The 23,704-nt window shown below is 40.7% G+C and overlaps 1 protein-coding gene across 3 annotated transcripts in view; it reads left to right on the top strand.

Annotated features, from left to right (window-relative positions):
* The window catches only part of unc13a (unc-13 homolog A (C. elegans)), a 46,788-nt gene extending 23,499 nt beyond the window's left edge, over positions 1–23,289 (top strand). Inside the window, exons 19-42 of one of the 3 annotated variants that reach the window (XM_078259225.1) lie at positions 15–130; positions 1,280–1,443; positions 1,587–1,740; positions 2,018–2,086; positions 2,455–2,544; positions 2,922–3,056; positions 4,628–4,761; positions 4,952–5,037; positions 5,256–5,382; positions 5,519–5,615; positions 6,778–6,921; positions 7,053–7,130; positions 7,247–7,324; positions 7,575–7,663; positions 7,786–7,932; positions 9,030–9,153; positions 10,512–10,517; positions 12,726–12,755; positions 14,112–14,168; positions 14,303–14,383; positions 15,906–16,053; positions 20,343–20,435; positions 21,021–21,180; positions 21,263–23,289. In XM_078259225.1, the coding sequence (XP_078115351.1) occupies positions 15–130; positions 1,280–1,443; positions 1,587–1,740; positions 2,018–2,086; positions 2,455–2,544; positions 2,922–3,056; positions 4,628–4,761; positions 4,952–5,037; positions 5,256–5,382; positions 5,519–5,615; positions 6,778–6,921; positions 7,053–7,130; positions 7,247–7,324; positions 7,575–7,663; positions 7,786–7,932; positions 9,030–9,153; positions 10,512–10,517; positions 12,726–12,755; positions 14,112–14,168; positions 14,303–14,383; positions 15,906–16,053; positions 20,343–20,435; positions 21,021–21,180; positions 21,263–21,551 (2,696 nt within the window). In that variant the 3' untranslated portion in view covers positions 21,552–23,289. The remainder of the gene's footprint in view (positions 1–14; positions 131–1,279; positions 1,444–1,586; positions 1,741–2,017; positions 2,087–2,454; positions 2,545–2,921; positions 3,057–4,627; positions 4,762–4,951; positions 5,038–5,255; positions 5,383–5,518; positions 5,616–6,777; positions 6,922–7,052; positions 7,131–7,246; positions 7,325–7,574; positions 7,664–7,785; positions 7,933–9,029; positions 9,154–10,511; positions 10,518–12,725; positions 12,756–14,111; positions 14,169–14,302; positions 14,384–15,905; positions 16,054–20,342; positions 20,436–21,020; positions 21,181–21,262) is intronic. The other 2 variants (XM_078259224.1, XM_078259223.1) reach the window with 2 other exon arrangements.
* The last annotated feature ends 415 nt before the right edge of the window (positions 23,290–23,704 follow it).

Here is a 23,704-nt window from a genome sequence, read left to right as displayed (position 1 = left end):
TGTGCTCTTCGCAGACAAGCGTACAGACAAATCAGCTGTGTCTGGAGCTATCCGCATGCACATTAATGTAGAGATCAAAGGAGAGGAGACGGTCGCCCCCTATCACGTTCAGTACACCTGTTTGCATGAAGTAAGCTCAGTGTGGTGTGTGTTTAAACAGGCAGAACGTAAAATTTTTTATAAAAGAGCTGTACTTAAATATTGTTTCTAGGTACTGGTGTTTTTATATGTGCATTTTAACTGACTTTATACCTTTACTACTACATCTCTGGGAATATTGTAATTTGTTTTTAGTCCATTTTACAGCTCATACTTATTCTTGTGCTTTTACTAAAAGGCCCAATTGGTAGTCAGTGTGCAGTGGTAAATTCATTGTTGGTCTCCATAACAACATGCACAACATTATGCAGACCATGCCTTTGAGTCTCTTCGGCCTGTATTGTGTGTTGATACGTCATGCACTGCACACTAATGGCAGATTGGGCATTTAAATAAAAAACAATATTTTTGATTAATGCATCACTACTTTTACTGTAGATTTGTAGTACTTTTTCTACTACTGTGTTTGTCTGTGCATCTGTGAGTAGCTCTGTGCAAAGTCATCCCAATGACCCATGCCAAACAGGTTAATTTACTGATTGATGTTAAGCTCCATTCAAAAGAAACTTGAGTTAATACTCCGTGAAGTTTGCTTTGCTCTCATGAGATAAAGATCTCTTCCAACAGCAAAGACATCAGACACATTTGCAGTCTGGCTCTGTGTGGAAAACTCTCATGCTTGATTGTAGACCAATCACAGCCTTGTATGGAGTCATTTTTCAGCCCATTACTCAACGGAGTATATTAGCTGAACCTTAACACACAAATGACCACTGTTGGCCACGCAGCCAACTTGGAATGTTTTACAGTAACTTCATTGAATAGTCGAGACAGCAACTTGTGTTGGCCTCATAATATAGCTTAATGGCTATTTATGTAGCACAGCCATTTAAAGATAAACAGATCTTAGGTTGTAATCAGCTCTGTTTTTGTACAATGAAACATATAGAAACTTTGATTACAACTGAGAGATGTCTAAATGCTGACAAAGCTCTTTATAGCCATTTGACATTTCTCAGTCGCTCTTTTTTGAACCTGTACTCTCTATTTTTGCCATTACTCTTTTTGTTTATTTCTTTGCCTCTTCTGTACTGACTTTCTTTCACTCTCTCTGCTTATTTTTGTTCTATATACCTCCTTCCATTCACTCTCTAACGCTCTCCTATTTTACTGTGCGTAGAACCTCTTCCACTATGTGACAGATATCCAGAACAACGGTGTGGTGAAGATCCCCGATGCCAAAGGGGATGATGCATGGAAGGTCTACTTTGAGGAGACTCCCCAGGAGATTGTTGATGAGTTTGCCATGCGTTATGGAGTGGAGTCCATATACCAGGCCATGACGTATGTTACCGTCTGAAAGCCTGATATATATATATGTATATATATATCTCACTATGTGTTTGATGCATTGCTGGTTGTTTTCATGCATCAAGCTCTGTGTAAATTATTCTGTATTTGCTCACACGTCTGTCCCTCTTTTGCAGTCACTTTGCCTGCCTGTCATCTAAGTACATGTGCCCAGGTGTGCCTGCAGTGATGAGTACCCTGCTGGCTAACATCAATGCCTACTACGCTCACACCACCCAGGCAACGAACAATGTCTCTGCCTCTGACCGCTTTGCTGCTTCTAACTTTGGGGTGAGTCACTGCAGAAACATTTAGCAATATCAATAAATGCAACTACAAGGCTAAGGAAAAACCACAACATCATCATTTCCTTTAAAAAAGTAAAAAACTGAATTGTGTCTTTGCTTTGCAAACAACAAGTAAAAGTGTTGTTTTGAATTCATAATTTTCTTTTTACTATAGGCGTATGTGTTATCCTGGTAATGGTTGGCTGGGCTAATGTGTAAAGCAGTGTGGTGTGTCTGCTTTGTTTTTTTAAATACTAAAATCTGTGTTGTAATTTCCACAGAAAGAGCGATTTGTCAAGCTTCTAGACCAGCTTCACAACTCTCTGAGGATTGACCTGTCTATGTACCGCGTAAGATTGCACTCCGTTTTACTTTTCACACAAAGTTTATAGTAGATGACAACTAATTGTGGCTGGACAGTCATACTGCATGTTAGAACATCAACCCACCTCCCCTCTTTTTCTATTCTGTAGCTTTCTTTGCCTTTGTGAGAAACAGTGAAACAAAACAGGCGAAACAAAGCAGGCGGATGTGTTAATTAGACTGACAGCTACTCTGAAACATGCACAGACACATTCAGGAAACACCGCATACCCACACAGTAACAAGTGTTGCCTATGCTGGATCGTGCCACACAAACACAGTGGATGAGGATGGATGTGATGTCATGTGTTGTGCCTCACTGTATTTTTTTTTCTTCTTTTTCGTCTGACTCCAGAACAACTTCCCTGCCAGCAGTCCTGAGAGGCTGCAGGACCTCAAGTCCACAGTGGACCTCCTCACCAGTATCACCTTCTTCAGAATGAAGGTACCGTCCCTTTGTCTTCATCCGTCAAAGCCTTTTTGATTTTCTTCTGTATTTTAAGCGCTGCACCTACCCATCAGACTTCCATGTTGCTCAATGTGTTGCCCATATAGGATATAATGAACTTCATCCCCAGTTTCCTCCTTACTCTGATTTAAAAAGCAGAATTCAATCTATCATTAGATTATATTGTGTATAGTTGGTGTTCAAAATATTGTCTTTACAATCAAGACAAACATGAAGACAATTCTAAAATATATTATATACATAATTTGATGAATTAATTTCAGTGTACTTGCCTATTTTAACTGTGTGTGCGTGTGCGTGTGTGTGTGTGTGTGTGTGTGTGTGTGTGTGTGTGTGTCTGTGTGTGTGTTCAGGTCCAAGAGCTTCAGTCTCCACCCAGAGCCAGTCAGGTAGTGAAGGATTGTGTCAAAGCCTGTCTCAACTCCACCTACGAGTACATCTTCAATAACTGTCATGAGCTGTACAGCCGTGAATATCAGACAGACCCGGTAAGAAACAGCAATTTATTGAATATCTTTGTAGGTGTGAGGTTAATGTCTCTCCCTTTCTGTCATTTACAATGTTCAAATTTCTGTTTGCTTTATTGGCATGACCGTAATAAAGTACAGTATTGCCAAAGGCCATGTAAGTATAATAGTTGTGTAAAAAAATTCAGAGATAACAAATGGTTTTGTGCCTTGCTCCATAGACTTTCAAGGAGCTCAGCACATCTTCATGTGTTGTTCCACTGGTTTTGTCTAGCAAATACTGAATTAAATTGTGGTCAAATTGTCATCTCTTCATACGGTGTAGACTACACTGTAGCAGGACGTGTTGCTCTGTCTCCACCAGTGTCAGTGGCCAGGATGTGGTCATTCAACCTGTATTTAGTTGATGTTTAGTTGATGGAGTTTCTGGTTGCTCACGGTGCCCTGATAATCTGCCGCTGTGTATAGTCTGTTCAGTGCTAAAAACCATTAAGGTTTACTTTTCTTTTTTTGTCGTAGATGTCTAATGATTGATGTACTTTTCTTTTTCATTGGCTGTAATTTGGTTCACTCTCTCAGAAGAAGCAAGCAGGATAAATCACTGCCTAACTCAAAGCTTACTGATATAGTTGGACTATTTATTTTAAACTTGACCACCAGTTTTGTTTTAATGTTGTTACTGTACCCCCTTTGCTTGATTTCTGTATTTTGCTCAGTGTGTGTGTGTGTGTGTGTGTGTGTGTGTGTGTGTGTGTGTGTGTGTGTTTGTGTGTGTGTGTGTGTGTGCGTGCGTGTGCGTGTGTGTGGTGAGTCCCCATCATCCTCTCAGTCTGGGTAGGCCAGGCTCTCCCATCCGTCACTCAGATTTCAACAGGAATTTCTAGAACGTGCTTTGAGTCCTCATTACAGCAGCAACTCCATTCAGACTCCCTTGTGAATTTCAAATAAGCATTTTCCTTTGAATAAAACATTTCATCCTGAAGGACGTTGCTATATTTTGTCGAAAGCTCTGCAAGATCATTCTTCACTCTTCAACCCCTGCAGTACTCAGCTTTTCTTTCCTTTTCTTCTAACACATCTTCAGCTGTTTCAAAGAAGTCATCCAGACAGTTAACATTCTGAGTCTGTTTGAAGCTGTTTGAGCAGCAAATGTTGAATATGTATGAGTTGTTTAATTAAGAACACATTAAGATTTCCCCACAAAAAGTCTCAGACAATAAAAAAGTACCATAAGTAAAATTCACATAAGAGTACTAAATGGTCACACAATTAAATATCTACACTGACCTTTGGAAGGTTGGCCCTTTGGGTATTTTATCCAACATGTGAGTAGAGGTTTGGTGTGTGCAGTATGTTCTAAAGTTTGTTGCATGATGATGAAGAAATTGTTAAAAAAACTGACTTGATTTGGTGATTTGGCTCAAGTGATTGAGCAGAATACAATAATCTGCAGATTGCAGGTTGGCAGTTGTTGCCAAAGGTGCTGATCTTCCCATTATACACTCAACAAAGTGACCAGCAGGCAAGACTCGCCCCAAAAAAAGTCTGTGTAGAGTTTTATCGTGACTCTAGTTTTGTCACTGCTTTTCCAGGCCAAACAGGGGGCTGTGCCTCCGGAGGAGCAGGGACCCAGCATCAAGAATCTAGATTTCTGGTCCAAACTCATTACACTTATCGTCTCCATTATCGAGGAGGACAAGAACTCCTACACCCCCTGCCTAAACCAGTGAGTCTCTATACTCCTCCTTTACACATTCTCTACTCCCAGAACCTTTCAAATGTGGTCACATTTCCTTCTCCATTTCTTCTGCACAGTTTCTCTTAGGATCTTATCTGCTCGCTCAGTTTCAAATACCTTCTCTCTCTCTCTCTAAGTGCATATAGAGTAAGCCTTTCTCCTTCTCTCCTCCATTAAGATTTCCCCAGGAGCTCAACGTGGGTAAAATTAGTGCTGAAGTGATGTGGAACCTGTTTGCTCAGGATATGAAGTATGCAATGGAGGGTGAGTGCAAGTCAATGATATACTGAGCCTCTGAACTGACCGAGCCTTGTCAAAACACTGAAGACTCATTAGATAAATGTAGCCGCTAACTGTGGGTCAATGTCTCTGTATGCACAATTATAGATCTGTGGAAATTGGAGGTAGACATAGCTTAAACGCCAGGAGAGAAATTTGCTTCTTACTCAACCTGCATTTGTCCACTTTATTCTTTCTCTCAGAACATGAAAAAAATCGCTTGTGCAAGAGTGCAGATTACATGAACCTGCACTTCAAAGTCAAGTGGCTGTACAACGAGTACTGCAAAGACCTGCCCTTCTTCAAGAGCAGAGTGCCTGAATATCCCGCGTGAGTAGCAACTCATCGACCTATACTGAAAACAGAAAGTAAAAAAAAAAAAAAATAACAATAGACTTTTAGAAAGAAGAGAAGTAGAAGAAGAAGTTTTTAGATATGTATTAATAATATGTTCTGCTCTCCATAGGTGGTTTGAGCCATTTGTTATTCAGTGGCTGGACGAAAATGAGGAAGTGTCTCGGGACTTTTTGCACGGTGCTTTGGAGAGAGACAAAAAAGATGGGGTAAAGGTTTTCAGCTCTTCTTTCCCCTCATCTCCACTTCACTCCTCTGAAAGCGCTGTTGTTCAGGCAGAATTACTGTAATCCATCCTTAATACTTTCTCTGTCACAGTCAAAGGTTATCAGCCAAAGTATTATTATTATCCTCTCTCCCGCTCTGCCTCCCACTAGTGGTGGGCGGATCAATCCAAATATCGATAATTTTAATAAAGCCACGTGGCTAGATGAATGAACACAAATGAAACAACGCCAAGCTGTATAATTTGTAAAAAGGCTATAAGATACAGTGGGAACACAACAAATGTATACAAAGCATATGAAAATGCTGTCCTGGGTTTTAACTTATTAATAATCCAAAGTAAAAATCACAAAACCACTTAAGGGTCATGAAAATTCATTCAGATTTAGCAATTTGATGATGAATCAACCTTCATTATTAAAAAGTATCGGTATCGTATCAGTATTGGCGATACTGGCTCTGAATTTACTTGGTATCGGATTGATACCAACTTTTGCAATATCGCACACCACTACCTCCCACACTTCCCCCGTGCCTCTCCTGCATTCTGCAAAGGAAACAAGAAAGGCATGGACACAGCAGCACACATGTGGACTCAAAGCAGAAAGTGTGTTTGGGCTAAGAGGATGTTTCAGTCAAAGTACTCTTTGGAAGTTTAAAGAAGTGTGTTTGAGACGTGAATTTACTTAGGGATTTAGACAAGTCTGTGACAGCAAGATTTTGTGAATTAATGGCCTTATTCCAGAGTTTTGACTGCAGGAAAGCGGTCCTCACCTCATTACCCAGACTCCCCAGAAGAGCACCTACACACTCACCTATAGCCAATTAGGGACCAGCAGCCAATTACAAGGAGACAGGAGCCCCCTCCTGTCACCAGATGGCTGTCTAACTGTCTGTATGGCTGGTTCGGCGCCACATTGTCTGAGGTGAAGTACATGTGGGCAAAGATATCAAAGGTTCAGTTTAAAATAGCCTCTAGTGGTCCGTATCTAAGGTCTAATGTGTCCAGAGGACACATCTTATTAGCCTTCTTTCAAATCCACGCTTCTCACCTGCTACACCTACTCATCCCTAATCACTTACGCCTCTTCCCCATTATTTTCTTCCCGGTTTTTAATTTTCTCGCACACCTTTCCTGCCCTACAGTTCCAGGTCACATCAGAACATGCTCTGTTCTCCTGTTCGGTGGTGGACGTGTTTTCCCAGCTCAACCAGAGCTTTGAGATCATCAGGAAGCTTGAGTGTCCGGATCCGCAGATCGTAGGACACTACATGAAGCGATTTGCAAAGGTAGATTCAGTTCAATTTGCAGTCAAATCATACCTTACAAAATCAGCGTACAACAAAGGGGTCTTTAAATGTAGTTTTCAGTACAGCCTGATGATTGATGACTTGTTGCTCTTGTTTGTTTCCCTCTCCAGACCATCAGCAATGTGCTTCTGTCCTATGCTGATATCATCTCAAAGCTCTTTGCCAACTATGTCACCATGGAGAAAGTGGTGAGTGGTCAAAGACTTAACTCAACTTAACTGGGTCAATAAAAAAAAAAAAGTTTAACACTGTTGTTTTCTATTTACCAACAAGAAGGCTGATCCATTTGTCTTTCTGTCCTCAGCCCTGCATCCTGATCAACAACATCCAACAGCTACGAGTTCAACTGGAGAAGATGTTTGAAGCCATGGGGGGAAAAGATGTGAGTGATTCTCTTTTTTTTGTCCTCTCCCGAGTTTCAACCGGTATTCTTCACCAGGTTTGTGTGCGTATGTTAGTATTTGATCACAGTTGCCTAGTTCATACAGTCTTGTTAATTCCAATGTGTCCGTTATCGTCATTATTAACCCACCTGCCCTAAGACTCCATCCAGCTCTGTGTGTGTGTGTGTGTGTGTGTGTGTGTGTGTGTGTGTGTGTGTGTGTGTATGTGTTTCCATTTACGTACTTTAGTTGTGTGTGGAGGCCAGCGATATCCTGAAAGACCTGCAGGTGAAGCTAAACAATGTCATGGATGATCTCAGCAGGGTCTTTTCAGTCAGGTAGACACACACTCACACAAAAAGTCATTCACACATGAGTGTGACATTAATATGATGTATATTTAGACAGACAGACCAACCGACAGACTTTGTTAAAAGCCTTATCTACTTTTCCTCTGTAGTTTCCAGCCTCATATAGAGGAGAATGTGAAGCAGATGGGAGACATCTTGGCTCAGGTGAAGGGAACCTCAAATGTGGGAAATGCCAGCAGCGTGGCCCAGGATGCTGACAACGTCCTGCAGCCCATCATGGAGTTCCTTGACAGCAAGTGAGATGGTCTGACATTTTAGAGGAGTCTAAAAGGGATAGTTTAGCTTTGGGAGCATTTTATTATTTTTACCTCCTTACTTACTCATAGATGCTTATTTTGTCTCTGAGTGCAATTTGAAGGTATGTTGAATGGTTATCATAGTTCACATCAACGTGTAGATGTCTGTGATGTTAAGTTGCAGCTCAGGAGGAGTTATACCAGCAATCCACACACACACACACACACACAAGTGTTTAATATTTTTATGTAAGTTACCTACTTTTGAGAGGAATTTTTACTTGATTCCATAGTCATGTATTGGATTGTGTCAAGCTAATATTATAACTCAAACTGTTCATCCAGACATAAGAAAGACTAAGAAAATGTATTAGTTCTTTACCCAAGTCTATTAGTTGGCCTGACTCTAGCTGAGCAGAACGTCCACTTGGAATCAAAGATGTGTTCTCAATCAACTTCCACACTAATGGACATACAGCAAAGCTCAAATCAATTTTATTTATATATCCCTATATCACAAATCAGAAATTTCCCTAAAGGGGATTTACAATATGTACAGGAAACAACATCCTCTATCCTTAGACCCTCAATTGAAATGAGGAACAATTCCCAATATTGGGCAAATTGGAGCCAGTTACTTGAATGAGCCCACCCTCTTTACTTCCCCTTCCTGGATGAGGGAGCTCCTGTTCCCTCTGGTAATTCACCACAAGCTCATTGGTTTTACTGATATTGAGCTTCAGGTGATTGTCGGTGTGATGAGCTCTCTATTAGTCCTCTGTACTTCTCTGTAAAATAGTCTCTAAGTGTAAGCATGTTTCACAATGGAAATGATTCACTGGAATCATACATGTCAATATAGCAATAACTTCCACTTGCAAAAAAATACACTTAATATCTTTTATTAAACTCCTTCAAAGTCTTTACTGCATATACTGTATTATATAAGTCTGGACAAACACGGATGTAAACAACATTATGCAACATACAACATGCAACCTGACTGGTGGGCAGAGGCATACAACTGCGAGGTGGTAATTTGCCTTCTTAAGCTGCTTTTTATTCATCACTCCTTCCTGTCTCCCTCATCCTGCCAGCCTGACTTTGTTTGCTAAGATCTGTGAGAAGACTGTGCTGAAACGTGTGCTGAAAGAGCTGTGGAAGCTGGTGATGAACACCATGGAGAAGACCATCGTTCTGCCGCCACTCACAGACCAAACGGTGAGAGCGCACAGTTGTACAGATACACATACAGAGGCATACAGTCGTACAAATACACACAATAATGATGCTAAGCTACACTCATTGTTAGCTCTGCCTGCGCTACATGCAAGAAGTGATTTAACATTTTTAGTTTGGATAAAGATACACATATACACACACATACACATCACTAGGATCTGTTTTCCAGAAAGCTTACTAATTATTTTAAGTAAGCATGGATGCTGCTACGAAGAGATACGAATATTTGATCTGATGATGACTGCAGCAATAAGGTAGACAGAAGAAAAATGATGAACAAATCCTGTAACAAATATACACGCATGCACAAATACAAACTTGCACACAGCTCCAACTGCCAAGGCAGCATCAAAAGAAAAAGGAGGAGGTGGAGAATAAGGAAATGGATTACAAAGGCAGACATTTTGTGTGTGTGTTGTGATTCAAGATGGCCCTCTTATAAACAAAGGATCAAGCTATCTACATGGCATCCTATCCACACATTATATTTAGCATTGCCCCCAGTACCTTCATTAGTCCAAACAATCAAGTTGAAACCCCTTTTTTTGTTAAAGCTGAAAGACAAAAGGAGTGCACCATATCATTCTAACACCAGCTCATGGCTGCTCTCCAGTTTGTCAGCCAACTATCTGGAGAGATTTCTGATTTATGAGTAACTCATAACAGAGTGGCAGAAAATATTTGCCCAAAGGATCTGGCCCACTTTCAAAAACAATCATACATTTTGGAAAGCAGCCTCTTGTTTTCTTTTATTTTGGATATATGTGTTCTTATTTGTGTTTTGGTTATTAACTAAAGAGCCTCATATCACTATTAATAAGGTAATAATGGATCTCTGGTAACCATGTACAGTGCTAGCCAGTTATCAACACAACTGGTTCAGCCTCATACTGTAGGTCTGCAGTTAGTCCCTGTCCAATTGAGTTTATCCGATTAGGAAAAAGAGAGAGGGACAACAACAGGAGAAGATAGTTATCCCTGAATATGTGCAAATGCCACATGATCATCTCTAGCAAAGCATATTTTTCAGTTGAAGTTGCTGTTAAAAGCTAAAACTCTTATTTGCTCTATTCTAAAAAATAATTGTAGGAGTAAAGTTACTTATTAGCCGACCCCTCTTACTGCTCTACTAGTACTTAGTCCAGGCTTTAGACAGGTACCAATTGGTCCATGTCCCTCCAGCCATGAGGCCCAAACTTGTGTTTTTTAATTGATGTGGGGCTCTTTGCAGCTTGACTGACCCTTCTCTCTGGTTGTTGTTGTTGTTGTTGTTGTTGTTGTTGTTGTTGTTGTTGTGATTACTATTACATCCCGCTCCCACCGCTCTCCCTCCACAGATGATTGTAAGTACAGCACTCCTGCGTGTGTGTCTGTCTGTCCGTCCACGGTGGTTGGTTCTCTGCTATATGTGGCTGCGATCTTCCCCTGTTTTTACCCCACATCACACCCTCTCCCTTCTCACAGCCTCTCAGATCTGTCCCTTTCTGTCTCTTCTTCTTCTCCTTTTTCTTCTTTTTATTGCTCCTTCTTCTTTTGTCCTCCTCATCTTCTTCTTCTCCTTCTTTGTATTCTACTTCCTTTTCTCTTCTCTTTTATTCTCCTTTTTCTGCTTCTTCTCTCCTTCCTCTATTTCTTCTTCTTCTTCTTCTTCTTCTTCTTCTTCTCTTTTCTTCTCTCCTCCAACACTGTCTCTCTTTTGAGTAGACAGAAGCATGGTGCATTCCTGACTGGTTCTGATAGGTCCCACACCCCCTTCAACAATCCCCCCCCTCTTTTGCTGTCTCTTCTTCCTGAACACTTTCCTCAAACAGGAAGTGGTACTCCTTTCTTGCGCCTAGTGTTGCCTTGTATCTTCTCATGCATTGTATCCTTTTACTGGGACTCTGGTGGGGTGATTCTGATCTATCGATGGCTTGGTATCTGGTGTCCTGCCCCACCCCCAGCCCCTTTCCCTCCTTCTAAGCCTTTGCCCCCCCCCGACTGTCCCCACCTTTCCCACCTGTTTGAACTGTGTCCCCCCTCCACCGCCCACTGTGGGTTTGTTGCTTGCGTCTGATCTATTTCAACACTGCAGTCTTCTCTCAGTATACTGTACAACACTGTACTGTATGTCTCTGCAGACCTGTCATGTTGGTCTGTCGTGGTTTGATTTCATGTTCTGTTGTTACTATGACAATTGTAATGCTGGTATTATGTCACTGATTCTGATGCACAGAATGGCTTTTCTTACAAGACGGTTCGAGTTGATGTTGGTCAAAAAAGGTGCATTCATCGTACTATGCAAAACCTACTCTCAATGTCTTAAAGCTCTACTGTATGTGATGGTTTTTTACCAGTGTTGGAACTGACTTTTGCAGGATATAACGAAGCATCTAGTTTGAAATAAAACCTTTTAGAATTGTCTATTCTGTGGTATACTTGATGATAGTACACAGGCAAGAAAATGTAGTGCCACACAGGAAGTGATGGCTTTTCTAATGAACAGAATTGACGTGCGTTTCTCCGTCCACATGATCTGTGGCGCTTGTTTATCGTCAAGTGTAACCAGTGGAGGAAGTATTCAGTTCCTTTTACTTAAGTAAAAAAAGCAACACTACACTGTGAAATAATCCATTACAAGTCAAATTCTTGTTCTGAAAATGTTGCTCAAGTAAAAGTACATAAGTATTATCAGTAAAATGTGCTTAAAGTGTCAAAAGTAAAAGTCCATATTAGGTAGAAGAACCTAAGGCACCTGTGAATGTTTTAACTGTTTAATATACTGTTGGGTAGTTAAATCCAATATACTGTATATACAACACAACAAATTTCATTAATGATCATAAGGCACATCAAAATTGTACTTAACTACAGACATTGAGTCAATTTAGTTAGTTTTAACCAGTGAGTGCAACAGTCACATGAATAAATTCTAAGTCTAAAGTTATCACATCAAGTTTTTATGTATGAGTTTTAGCTTATCTTCTTTTAAAGGAATAGTTTGACTTTTTTATTAAAATAAACATACTGTCTTTCTTGTCAAGAGTCAGATAAGAAGATTGATACCACTCTCATATCTATGTGTTAAGTATGGAGCGAGAGCCAGAGTCAATTAGCTTAATTTAGCTTAGCTTAAAGACTGGCAAACACCTAGCCTAGCTTACTCCAGTTCAAAAATCCACCAACCAGCACCTCTAAAGCTCACTAATTAACATGGTATACCTTGTTTTTTTAATCAGTAAACAAACAGAAAGTATATGTTGTCAGCATTCATGTACTCCTGTCAGCATGTATGCTGTTCATGCTCTGCCAACCAGCAATTTGTTAAACTATGTTTTCTTTGTTTTGTAGTTAGGCACAAAATCATCTGATGTTGTTGCTTTGGAGGTAAAGCTAATTAGCTAACTGAAGGGAGGTCTCTGGCAGTGACGAATATCCTCAAATTACATTTCACATTTTGCAAAGCAACATATGCACTTTTGATTGCATATTCTCATATAGCCAATGAGAGTGAAGTCAGACTGCAGGGACTGGCCACTGCTTGAAGTATTAACCACATGCTCTCTTTCCAGGGGAGGCTGAAGAATGCTTCTCACAGTGATGTAAGGACTAAACCCCTTTAGATCAATGTGTCTTGTCTCTCAATGTCTTCTCTCCGTGTCTCCGTGTCCTTCCCTCAGCTTGCCAGTCAAACAAAGCAGTGGAAATATAGATTTTTCACTATTGTTTTTTACACAACATTCCTTTATAGTGCTGTTTATATGCTGTGAGAAATACTGTAGCAGTAGCTGCCTGCACTCCCAGCCTCACCGCAGGTCATACACTCTAATCTACTTGTAGACATTTGCAGCTCAAACGCACCACAAATCGCAAGTCAAGGAGTTTAATCGGCACTTAATTTTACTTGGATTTCAAATACAATGCACTGTTTTGTTTATTTCTGCAACGCAACACAGACAGTAGCTGAGCTTCATGAGCCTCATAAGGCAAAGTCAGTAGTAAGTAAGTGATGGTTGGCACTTTGACCTGCGACTTGTGGTGCATTTTATCTGCCAAAGTGTGCTCATAGGGTGAGAACATTTGGTATAAAGTAGTTATTTTCATCGCAGCAGCCCCTGCAACAAGAGCTACAATTATCTACCTTATTTTCTGTCAGTTTAACATCGTCTTCGCTTGCCTGACTGAATCTAAAGTAAACACAGTTTAAATGACTAGATGCATCACAGTTTCATACTAATTACATTTTTCTTATATAATGAATCTGTTTCATTTTCTCATATTACTGTAATGATGTTTGTAAGATTATTTAAACTTCAATAGGTTCTATTCTCAGACGGCAAATATAAAAGCTTATTTCATACCTAAGGCTGGAACCAAGGATAGGACTTGAAGGTGCAGTCAGCAGCACTTAGTGATATATTATCTTACCAGAGTATTGCATTAGGCTGGACATCCAGTAAATACCTGCGTACACCACAGTGCAACGTGTGTGTGTGTGTGTGTGTGTGTGTGTGTGTGTGTGTGTGCGTGCGTGCACTTGCATTTGTGTGTTCATGAGTGCACGAGTGTGTCTTCTTTCTTTTCCTCACTACGAACTGAGTCACTTTCTCTTCGTACTGGTGTGTGTGTGTGTGTGTGTGTGTGTGTCTGTGTCTGTGTCTGTGGGGGGGGATTTGTGCAGTGGAATGTAATGTTTTGGAATAAAACACAGATAAGTGTGATAACAGCACTTGAAGGAAAAAGTATCTTGACAATTGTAAAGGGGCTCAGAGTGACTGTTCATGAATGTGTGTGTCAGAAACGTTGCTGTCCTCTGTGTGACACTAAGCCGTTTACTGCTGTCCTGCATTGTGGTGATAATAACAATACTTCTCTCTCTCTCTCTCTCTCTCTCTCTCTCTCTCTCTCTCTCTCTCTCGTGTCTACCTTTCTTCTATCCATCTTTCTGTCTCTTCCAGGGCACTCAGCTCATCTTTAACGCTGCCAAGGAGCTGGGACAGCTGTCCAAGCTGAAGGTACAAAATGTTTTTACACCATTATGCTCTGAGCCTGGCATCAGTGCTTCAGATTAAGACTCTAATTGACTAGCAAATATAAGGGAGGGCATATGAAAGGACATACGAATGATTTTCGTTGTTGTCGTCTTCAGGAGCACATGGTTCGTGAGGAGGCCAAAGCGCTTACACCTAAGCAGTGCGCTGTGATAGAGCTGGCCCTGGACACCATCAAGGTAGAAACACTCTGCTATACAGTATGTGCAGACTTTCACTGTTAGTGGCCACCTTAAATGTTTGACAATGAAGACTCAGGTATGACTCATGGAAATTACAGTAAATTACAGTATGTGCTTTGGTTTTGTCAAGTCAAACTCTCGATGTGATGGATCGTGAAGGACGTGGTGTGTAATAGCCCAACCTTTAAGACTTTGAGCTTTCTTTTTGCGGCTCTACAGCTTTGTGTTTTATGTTTAAACACGTTTATTTCACACGTCATCAATGTATCATTAAACACAATCTCATAAGGTACAATAATCATACATAAGCCGTGTGAAATGGGGAACCCCAAATAAGCTACTAAAAGCTTTTTGGAGGGGGCCCAAATACAATAAACAGATAATATACAATCCAAAAACTCAATTTACCAGAAACACAAAATAGACAAAAGAAAATACAACAAAATACAGACATACTTAAACTAACATAGACAAATACTACAAACAAACAGACGATCCCAGCACAAACTATAGCATTTAAAGAATAATCATCAATGATATGTTATAAGCAATTTTTCCTTGAGGCTTTTCTTGTTTTATTTGTTTAAGTTATAGAAAACTTAATTTAGAATCATGTTTCTTCCATACCTATATGAAGGAGCACGTGATGTACTAGGCAAAGTATTTTAAGTAACAAAAAACATTTAAATAATAACAAATCACTGTGTTGACACTATGTGCGTTACAATTAGATGGAAATAAAATGAATGATGACCATGGAAACCATATATGCTCAGGTGAGAGAATGCTCCCTATTTGGACCTGTTATTCCCTGTTAAAAGATTACTAGACAGGCTTAAAAGTCAGAGATTGAACCAGGAAGTAAACATTAAAAAAAGAAAAAAAAGAAAAAGTAGGTAAAGAAAAAGCATAGGAGCAAGTTCTATAATTAACACCTATTCAGCTGCAAATTCAGGATTTTGAATTTCCTGTACCTTTGAGATGGGTTAAGAAAGGGAAAATAAGACGTATTTAAAACAGACATTTCAATCAAAAAGCATCTCTTTTACAAGATAACACAGATTCAGGTGGGTAGAGATTAACTCGTACAGCGACAGGAACCATCATCACTTGTAGCTAAGTTTACAAAGAATAATTTGTTCTATACAACATGAGAGTACAGTGAAAAATGCCCATTACAATTTTCAACAGTTCAAAACCCAAGAACAATTCATTTATTATACTTTTAGACAGAGAAAAGCATTTTTGAGCCTAGAGAAACGGTTAACATTTTTGCTTGAAAAAGAAGGATTCATTTATTATCAAAATAGTTTATAAATAATTTTCTGTCAATCAACTAATTGATTAATGGACCAATCATTGCAGCTCTGGATTGTTGTGTAAACATTTTAAAATCCCTTTTTTCTTATAAGAACAAAGAAAGTGCCTCTTCTTCAGTAATATTTTGCAGCAGGAAGTAAGTTAACAGCTGTCTTCTACTTTGTCCGCCTGTGTGTGTGTGTGTGTATGTGTGTGTTAGCAATATTTCCATGCTGGTGGTGTGGGTCTGAAGAAGACGTTCCTGGAGAAGAGTCCTGACCTCCTGTCTCTCCACTACGCCCTGTCGCTCTACACGCAGGCAACAGACAAACTCATTAAGACCTTTGTCCAGTCACAGAACGCACAAGGTAACCTAACGGTCCTTACTCTCTGTGACACTCTTCCCTTTCTCTATCTTTGGGAGACTTGTGATTCTTTTTATTTTCAGGATCTTTCTTTTTCCAAGTGTGAAATTAATGTCTAATGTTACGTAAGTCTGCTGTGCTCTCTCAGCGAAGCCACTTTACTCAGTGTCTCCCACTCCTCTCTTGATATTAGGGTTTCCCAAATGCTGCTTTGTAGAGCATAAAGTTGAGTCTCCTGGTAGCCAGCCTCAGGAAACACAGAGATTATTCTTTACATGATCTGACAGCTATTTGCAATGAAAAAATAAATAGCCGCCCCCTCTTTTTTCTCGCTCTTTGATTCTATTGCTCAGCCTCCATCCTACCATCCGATGGCTACATAACAGCCATCCTCTTTGTGGAAATGCTGATGCTGACGTGCTATCCCTGAGCACCGCTGGTAGAAATGCCATTTGAGCGGAGGATGTTCAAAATTGAATTGGCAAAATACCAATATCTAAGTCCGTTTTACAGCAGTAGATCTGTGTGAGCTTTGCATGTTGCAGTATTGCACAGCAGATCAGAAGAATTAATACCGACGTATCTGTCAGGATTTCTCCCATCTTTAGGGACAAGACTTATAAATGTTGGTTTGTTTTTCTACTCTGTTATTCTTAAATTCAACCTCTGCAGTCCTCACATTTCTACGTGTTTCTCCTTTCTCTGTCTACTCCCTCCTTCTGCCCCATCTGTGGGCCAGTGTTCGGCGGGAAGGGGGTGAGGTTCACCACTAGTGAGGATGTTTACCCAGACAAGGGTATGTGGCACTCAGGCTCGGGGCCTGAGACATTCAGGACTACCAAAAAGCCTCCAGACCAAAGCCCAACTCCCTCCACCTTCCACCCCATGTGCATCCCGTAACTCCCCTGCCTGCTCAAACTCATCCCAACAGACAAATGCAATGCACAGATTGAACATCTTTGTCTCAGAACAAACATATTGTACATGCCCACCGCAACAATACAAACATAGACTTTATGCATTCATGCATGTAATGTACACACTGATGTCTGTATGTACGGAACTGCACTGAATACATACGCCATGGACTGTATGTATGAGCAGACACTAAAGCATGATGTGCTGACATCAGACAAAAAGAGTAGAAATGCATTGAAGTGTGGAGCAATCCTGATCCAGCATGATGTCACCCACAGAGGCCCAAGGGCCGTGTGTGTGTGTGTGTGTGTGTGTGTGTGTGTGTGTGTGTGTGTGTACATGTGGACAAGAGGAAGAGTGAGTGACTGAGCAGAGCCAATGTGACTGAGTGAAACTGTCCTTAAGGTTGTTGAAGCGGAAGCACTGTGTATTGTCCGTCTCCATTGAGGAAAACAGAGGAAATCCTTAACCCCCACGTTACTTCCCCTGGCCAATCTGTTTGAAGTGAAAGACGCTGATGATGAGGATAGAATAATGATGGCTGTTGGCTCAGTTTTGTCTGGGAGGGCTCCCTGTCCTCGCCTGCTCGATCATCATCACACACAAACACAAACGGAGACGAACACATTCAAACACACACACACACACACACACACACACACACACACACACACACACACACACACACACACACACAGCTCCCACGTGCGGTGCAGCCCGCTCTACAGCAGTGACGAGAAAGGATGCTCAACTCTCTTCCCCCACAGATTGAGCCAATCAGAGAAAGTCCCTCAGGTCAGGTGGTCTGATGTCTGTCATTTTAGATTAGTATCAAAAGATTTGACTCCTGCTTACTAACACTCACACAGGATGACTTCATTTGATGCTGCACAAGCTCCATCACACTGACAGTCCTCTTAAAGGACAACAGTGGTATGTACAACATAAAACCACTGAATTGACAACGTTCATTTTTTACTTTGAAAACCATCTGCCTGAATTTGTGTGGTCTTAATTGCCCCGTCTGAAATTTCTATTAGGTCATTTCAATCGCATATCTGAGCTCCTCTATCTTGGCTCACATGACTTGACAGAACGTAACCTGATTGTAAGGAAGTGTGATTAATTAAATTGAGACTCAATTGCTTATCATTGATAATCCCTGAATGTTTAAATTTGAATTTTCATCTTGATTTTATGTGTCTGAATTTCACCAATTCAAAAGACGCTACTTGACTTTTTTGACTTGACTTTTAAGACTCGAACATTATTATTTTAAGCATCTTGACACTTTTTTTCTTAGACTTGGATTTTCTATCTGAATTTGTGTAAAATAATCTTTAAATCAAGTTTTTGATAGCAAAACTTGAAACCTTTGACTTCTGAAAGTTATGTATTCGGTTTCTTATGAAATTCTAATGATCACGGTCTTTCTTTGCTTCCATAGTGAAGACAAGAAAACAAAGTAGCATGTCTTCAGCTTTCATGCCAGCTTCTGGATGTCCTTGACTGTAACAAGGGTGCAAATTAACTTCCTGCCAAGCAGCTTTCACTTGACAGTTTTTTTTATACCAGTAGATGATTAGAGCAATATGACTGATCAAGGCTGAGTGGAATTTATTCTTATGAACTCGACTGCTGCTGATCAGTGGCGACTGTCATCCTTACATACTGCAGTCTATGAGCTGCATTATTTGTAATAGAAGTAAGCAAAGGTCATTTGTGAATATGCAGTAAACTTGGGTGATGTTTTGACCCGATCACAGTACAAGTTTGGGATTTAATGTCTATTCTGGTGAAAATTTGCAATATGGTAGAAATATTTGCACTTCTGATTACAGTGTTTATTAAAGAAGAAAAGCCTGTGTTTTCTTGGAAACATCTCCCTGCCTCCCAGCCAGCACAGTTTCTTTCCCATCTTTTATGGACGTCCTCCATAGAGTAGACAAGGCCAGATGGATGACTGCTGCTCTCTTTGGTCCTGTTGGCAGCGAGACCAACAATCCCATACTGCTCCCTGGAGAGATGCAGAGAGCTGCATGCCAGGAACACTCTGCCGTCTAACTCCCACAGACACCTTGTTTAGTGGGCGGCTGGTTTAAAACACACACACACACACACACACACACACACACACACACACACACACACAGGCTGCTTGTCGTCACCACAAAGATACCGTTGACAAAGTGAAGACACTAATTAAAACATTGAAAATGAATGTCCATCTGTCACCGTATCCTTCTGGAGATGTATGTGGATCTCAACCACTTTTTCACATGCAGCACAAAACCACACACAGAGACACTGAGGAAAGATTTGACCACCATCTCCCTCCCAGACAAAAGAGTTGGAGGCTGAGTGAAGCTATCACTGTCTTCTTTGCCCTAAAATAGTCAAGTCAAAATAATAAAGAAAAACATATTTGAAAAATATGGAACTTGAATTTGAGTCCTCCAGACACTCTTCCCACAGTACAGCTTTATTGAGAGAGTTGGGTATCAGTAGTGCCGTCCTTCACCGACAGATCTGAGAGGCTGAGCTGCTTCTCTCTCCATCAGCTCCTTCCCCTTTCTTGTCCCTCCTCTTGCCATGCTTGGGTAAAAGTCTTTACCAAGGAATGGGTGTGTCCACCTATCTAGATCTATCTGAGCATGTCCTGACCTGATCTATGTCGGGGGAACCACACTGTCAGTTGACCTTCTCCAGCTTCTCTCCTATCTTCTTCTCTGCCTCTTACTAACCACCCTGCATCTGAACAGACAACTTGCATCTATGAGTGGGCACAAATTACTGTCCTCACTGGATCCAAATTATTACCTCTCAATTTCTGAATCTGTACAATGGCTAATCATAATGTAGAATGCTTTACTGAAGGATTGAATACAGTTTTTTCAGGTCAGTACAAAACTATCCTTGTTGTTGTAGAGTTGTCAAGAGATGATTTGCCACAAGAGGCTTCATCAGTTAATGTATTATAGTTAAACTGCGTTACTACCTATATTAAAAACATATGCCCACTAATAGCAGCTCTGTCTGATTGTCCACTTTCAGACCACAACATATGCACAAGCAGATCACTATGCCTTATTTTAAGTCCTCCTGTTACTCAATGATTAGTTAATAGCACAAAGAAATGTTTGCCCAGTCAATATTCTGTGTTGTATCCAAAAAGTTATGGTCAAATCCATTTTCAATGTTCAATTCAATTGAAATGCAATTGGTCTGTAATTTTTCAAAGTGAGGATGACAATTTGGGCACAGTGGTTTGTGTGAGTGTTTGGTCTGTGATTAGGAGCACCAAGACGTCTCCACGTCTCCACATTCAAAGGCAATAACGCACCCCTCACTCTCCTGTCTGTGTGTCCCGTCAGGCTCTGGGGTGGACGATGCCGTGGGGGAGGTGTCCATCCATGTGGAGATTTTCACTCACCCCAACACTGGAGAACACAAAGTCACAGTAAAAGGTAAAGGACCCTAACCCCTCTTTATTTTCACCTCCCAATCAAAAAATCCCAACTGAAGGTCCACTTATGACCTTTTTCCATTTCAAACATATCATATCATGTTTGAAATGTGACACAGTGTGTTATTTGATATACGATAACAGGTTGTACCATCAAGATATGCTATTTTGAATGTACCCTTCGCCAAAAAGTAGAATTGAGAAAAAGAAAAAAGTTCTTAAAAAAAATAAACAACCAAAATCACATAGGCAAGAAGATTTTTTTCAGTAGTGTTCAAGCATCAAACTTATGGATGAGTGAGTTTAAATCTGACTTTAACAAAGCAAAGAAATATTTTATGAATAGTTTCCTGATGAGAGAGCAGATTAATTCATTTATTCTTTTCCTGGCTTTAAGGACAGTTACTTCCCTTTCACAAGAAACTGAATATGATACCTGAGGGAGAGACAGTATTTTCTTGTTCTGAATTTTCTGTTCACTCTCTCTTTTTTTATCACCGCTCCACATTTTCTCCACATGGATCTCTCTCCCTGTCTCTGACCCACACCTTCCCACTGTCGTTCCCTCCATCTGTCCTTGTCTCAGTGGTGGCTGCCAATGACCTGAGGTGGCAGACGCAGGGAATATTCCGGCCATTTGTGGAGGTCTATATCATTGGCCCTCACCTCAGCGACAAGAAGAGGAAGTATGCCACCAAGTCGAAGAACAACAGTTGGGCTCCCAAATACAATGAAACCTTCACCTTGTGAGTAATAATGATAATGATTGGCTGTTTTGTTTTAATCAACAGATAGTTGGTAACTCTCTCTCTCTCCTCTCCACTGCAGCACCCTGAGTAGCGAGGTGGGTCCTGAGTGCTACGAGCTGCAGGTGTGTGTGAAGGACTACTGCTTTGCGCGAGAAGACCGCACCGTGGGCATGGCCGTCCTGCAGCTGAAGGACATGGCCTCCAAAGGCAGCGTCGCCTGCTGGCTGCCGCTGGGTAAACGCATCCACATGGACGAGACGGGCCTCACCGTCCTGCGTATCCTCTCCCAACGCAACAACGACGACGTGGCCAAGGAGTTTGTCAAGCTCAAGTCGGACCAGCGCTCTGCAGAGGAGGGCCGCAGCTAAGAGACACGACAGAATTTAAAACGACCCGTCTAAAGCTCAATCAGACATTGCCACCTACTGCCCTGGACCTCTCCTGATCCACTGCTAGCCATTGCTCTGCTGATCCAGTGTTGTAAAAGCACACATAAGACAACACCACACATCCATCCAGTGCTGTAAATACATTCATTTCAGTGGAAATAACATAGTGCTAAACAAATCATCAATCATTTTTTTTTAAAAGCACCAGTGTCTTTAGTGTTGCAGGTATTATCAGCCATCCTTTTGATGAACACATTCAATCATAGAGCATAAATCTACTTTCCTCTGTCCGTAGAGGTGAGTCATGTCATTCTGTACACACACACCTCGTGTTAATGGTTAAGGTGAGAAATATCTTGTAGCCTTTAATATTTTGGCTTCCTCTGGCCCCTTCCCTGGCCTACACCGCCTCAGAGAAGGGACCGCAAGTGCCAACAGATAATCGCTGAAATATGCCAAGACCAGCCCTAAGCACAACAGGACCAACTGTCCAACTGACCCAATAACAACAACAACACCGGCTGCAAGGCTTCAAACATTCCAGATATCAGGCGGGGACAAAGCACTATTTAATTAAGATACTTTTAATATTTATTTACTGCCCTTTTTCAATTTATATTCAAATAATTCTATATAGCATAATATATAATATATGTAGGAGATATGTAAAGTTATATACAGGATTATTTGATGGATGCGTGGTCCTTAAAAGATTGTCCGCGTTTGTCTTTATGTCCGTCTACCCTGTAACAGCACACTGCCTGACACCCTCAATGCCTTCTGTCGTGTTGACCCTTGTACGGTATGTCTGCCTCCTATATAGCGACTGTGTAGAGAGATGAATCTGATGAAAACACGCCTTCAAGCACTGTGTGATTCATCAGTGTGTGTGTGTGTGTGTGTGTGTGTGTGTGTGTGTGTGTAAGAGATAATGTGCAAGAGTGAATGTATAATCTGCGTTTTGAGCACTTGTGGAGCTCATAACGTGCGAGCGTGTTTATAAGATGTTCTAATGTTGACCTCATGTAGCCGCCCATGTTGCCTGTTACCTGCAAATGTAATCACAGAAAGCCATCACAAGTAAAGAACATCACACAGAGGGGGGTTGTCCATATTCAGATTAGATTTTGGAGGATTTTCAAAGTGTCTTTTATTCTTGGGAGGATGCAATTTATATCTTATGATGGGTATTTCCATCATTTTTGTGTTACTGTAAACATTCCCAACAGCCCTGTACTGGGTGTGTGAGAGGTGCAGGAGGAGGAATAACCTGACTGCCACTTCCTTTTCTTAAAATCAAAACCTGCATGTAAGGAGATCATAATAATATAAGAACCTGAGCAACGTGCACTGAGGTAGTTATAAAACCACACATGCTGCACCCCAGGGAGAGCATGAATCAGTAATGATCTACCACCCATGATCCCCCATTGATCCAGCTGCAGGTGCTGTTGGCCCTGATCTCTGATGCCCAGAAGTCAGACCTCTGCTAAAGGGCTGCAGATCCAGACATTTAAAAGAGTCCTACAGCTTATTAGAGATGTAGTGTGAAGATTTAGAAGCACAGGGTTTTGATGCACCCATTTTATACTCTGATCTTTTCTTTCTTTTTGTCAGTAATTGTTGGAATGACAGGAAGGCTTCAAATCATCCTGCAGTTAAATTAATTTCTTTAATCTTGAGTCAATATCATGTAAAACTAAATGTTTTGATTTGACTATTGACTGTCCAGCATGTCTCTTAATTCAACTTCTATTTTAATGAATGCCCTTTTTTTATAAGATTAATTGGTTTATCTGTCTCTTAACAGGTGTATGTGTGTTTGTTGCCAAAAAAAGCACCCAAGCGAGGAATGTCCAAGTTAAATAATGACAGGGTGTTTTGTTTGTTTTTTATATTTTTGCCCCAAAGCACTTGATCGTTAATGGATAACATAACAGGCCCCCTCTTTTAAACAAGGTGTAACAACTGAACTCTATGCATCTAATCTATAAAAGTCTATGTAGATCAATAGTAATTTTCGAAGCAGTCGCATAATGTTTACATTGTGGATTATTCTTACTATATCAGCACAAGTGTTTGTCTGATATGTTGTACATGCTGTCTCTATTGTAATGGGCCAAATATCACAG

This window comes from Sander vitreus, chromosome 9 (genome assembly GCF_031162955.1).
Source record: "Sander vitreus isolate 19-12246 chromosome 9, sanVit1, whole genome shotgun sequence".
Classification (NCBI taxonomy): Eukaryota; Metazoa; Chordata; class Actinopteri; order Perciformes; family Percidae; genus Sander; species Sander vitreus.
This window is presented reverse-complemented; position numbering and strand designations above follow the sequence as displayed.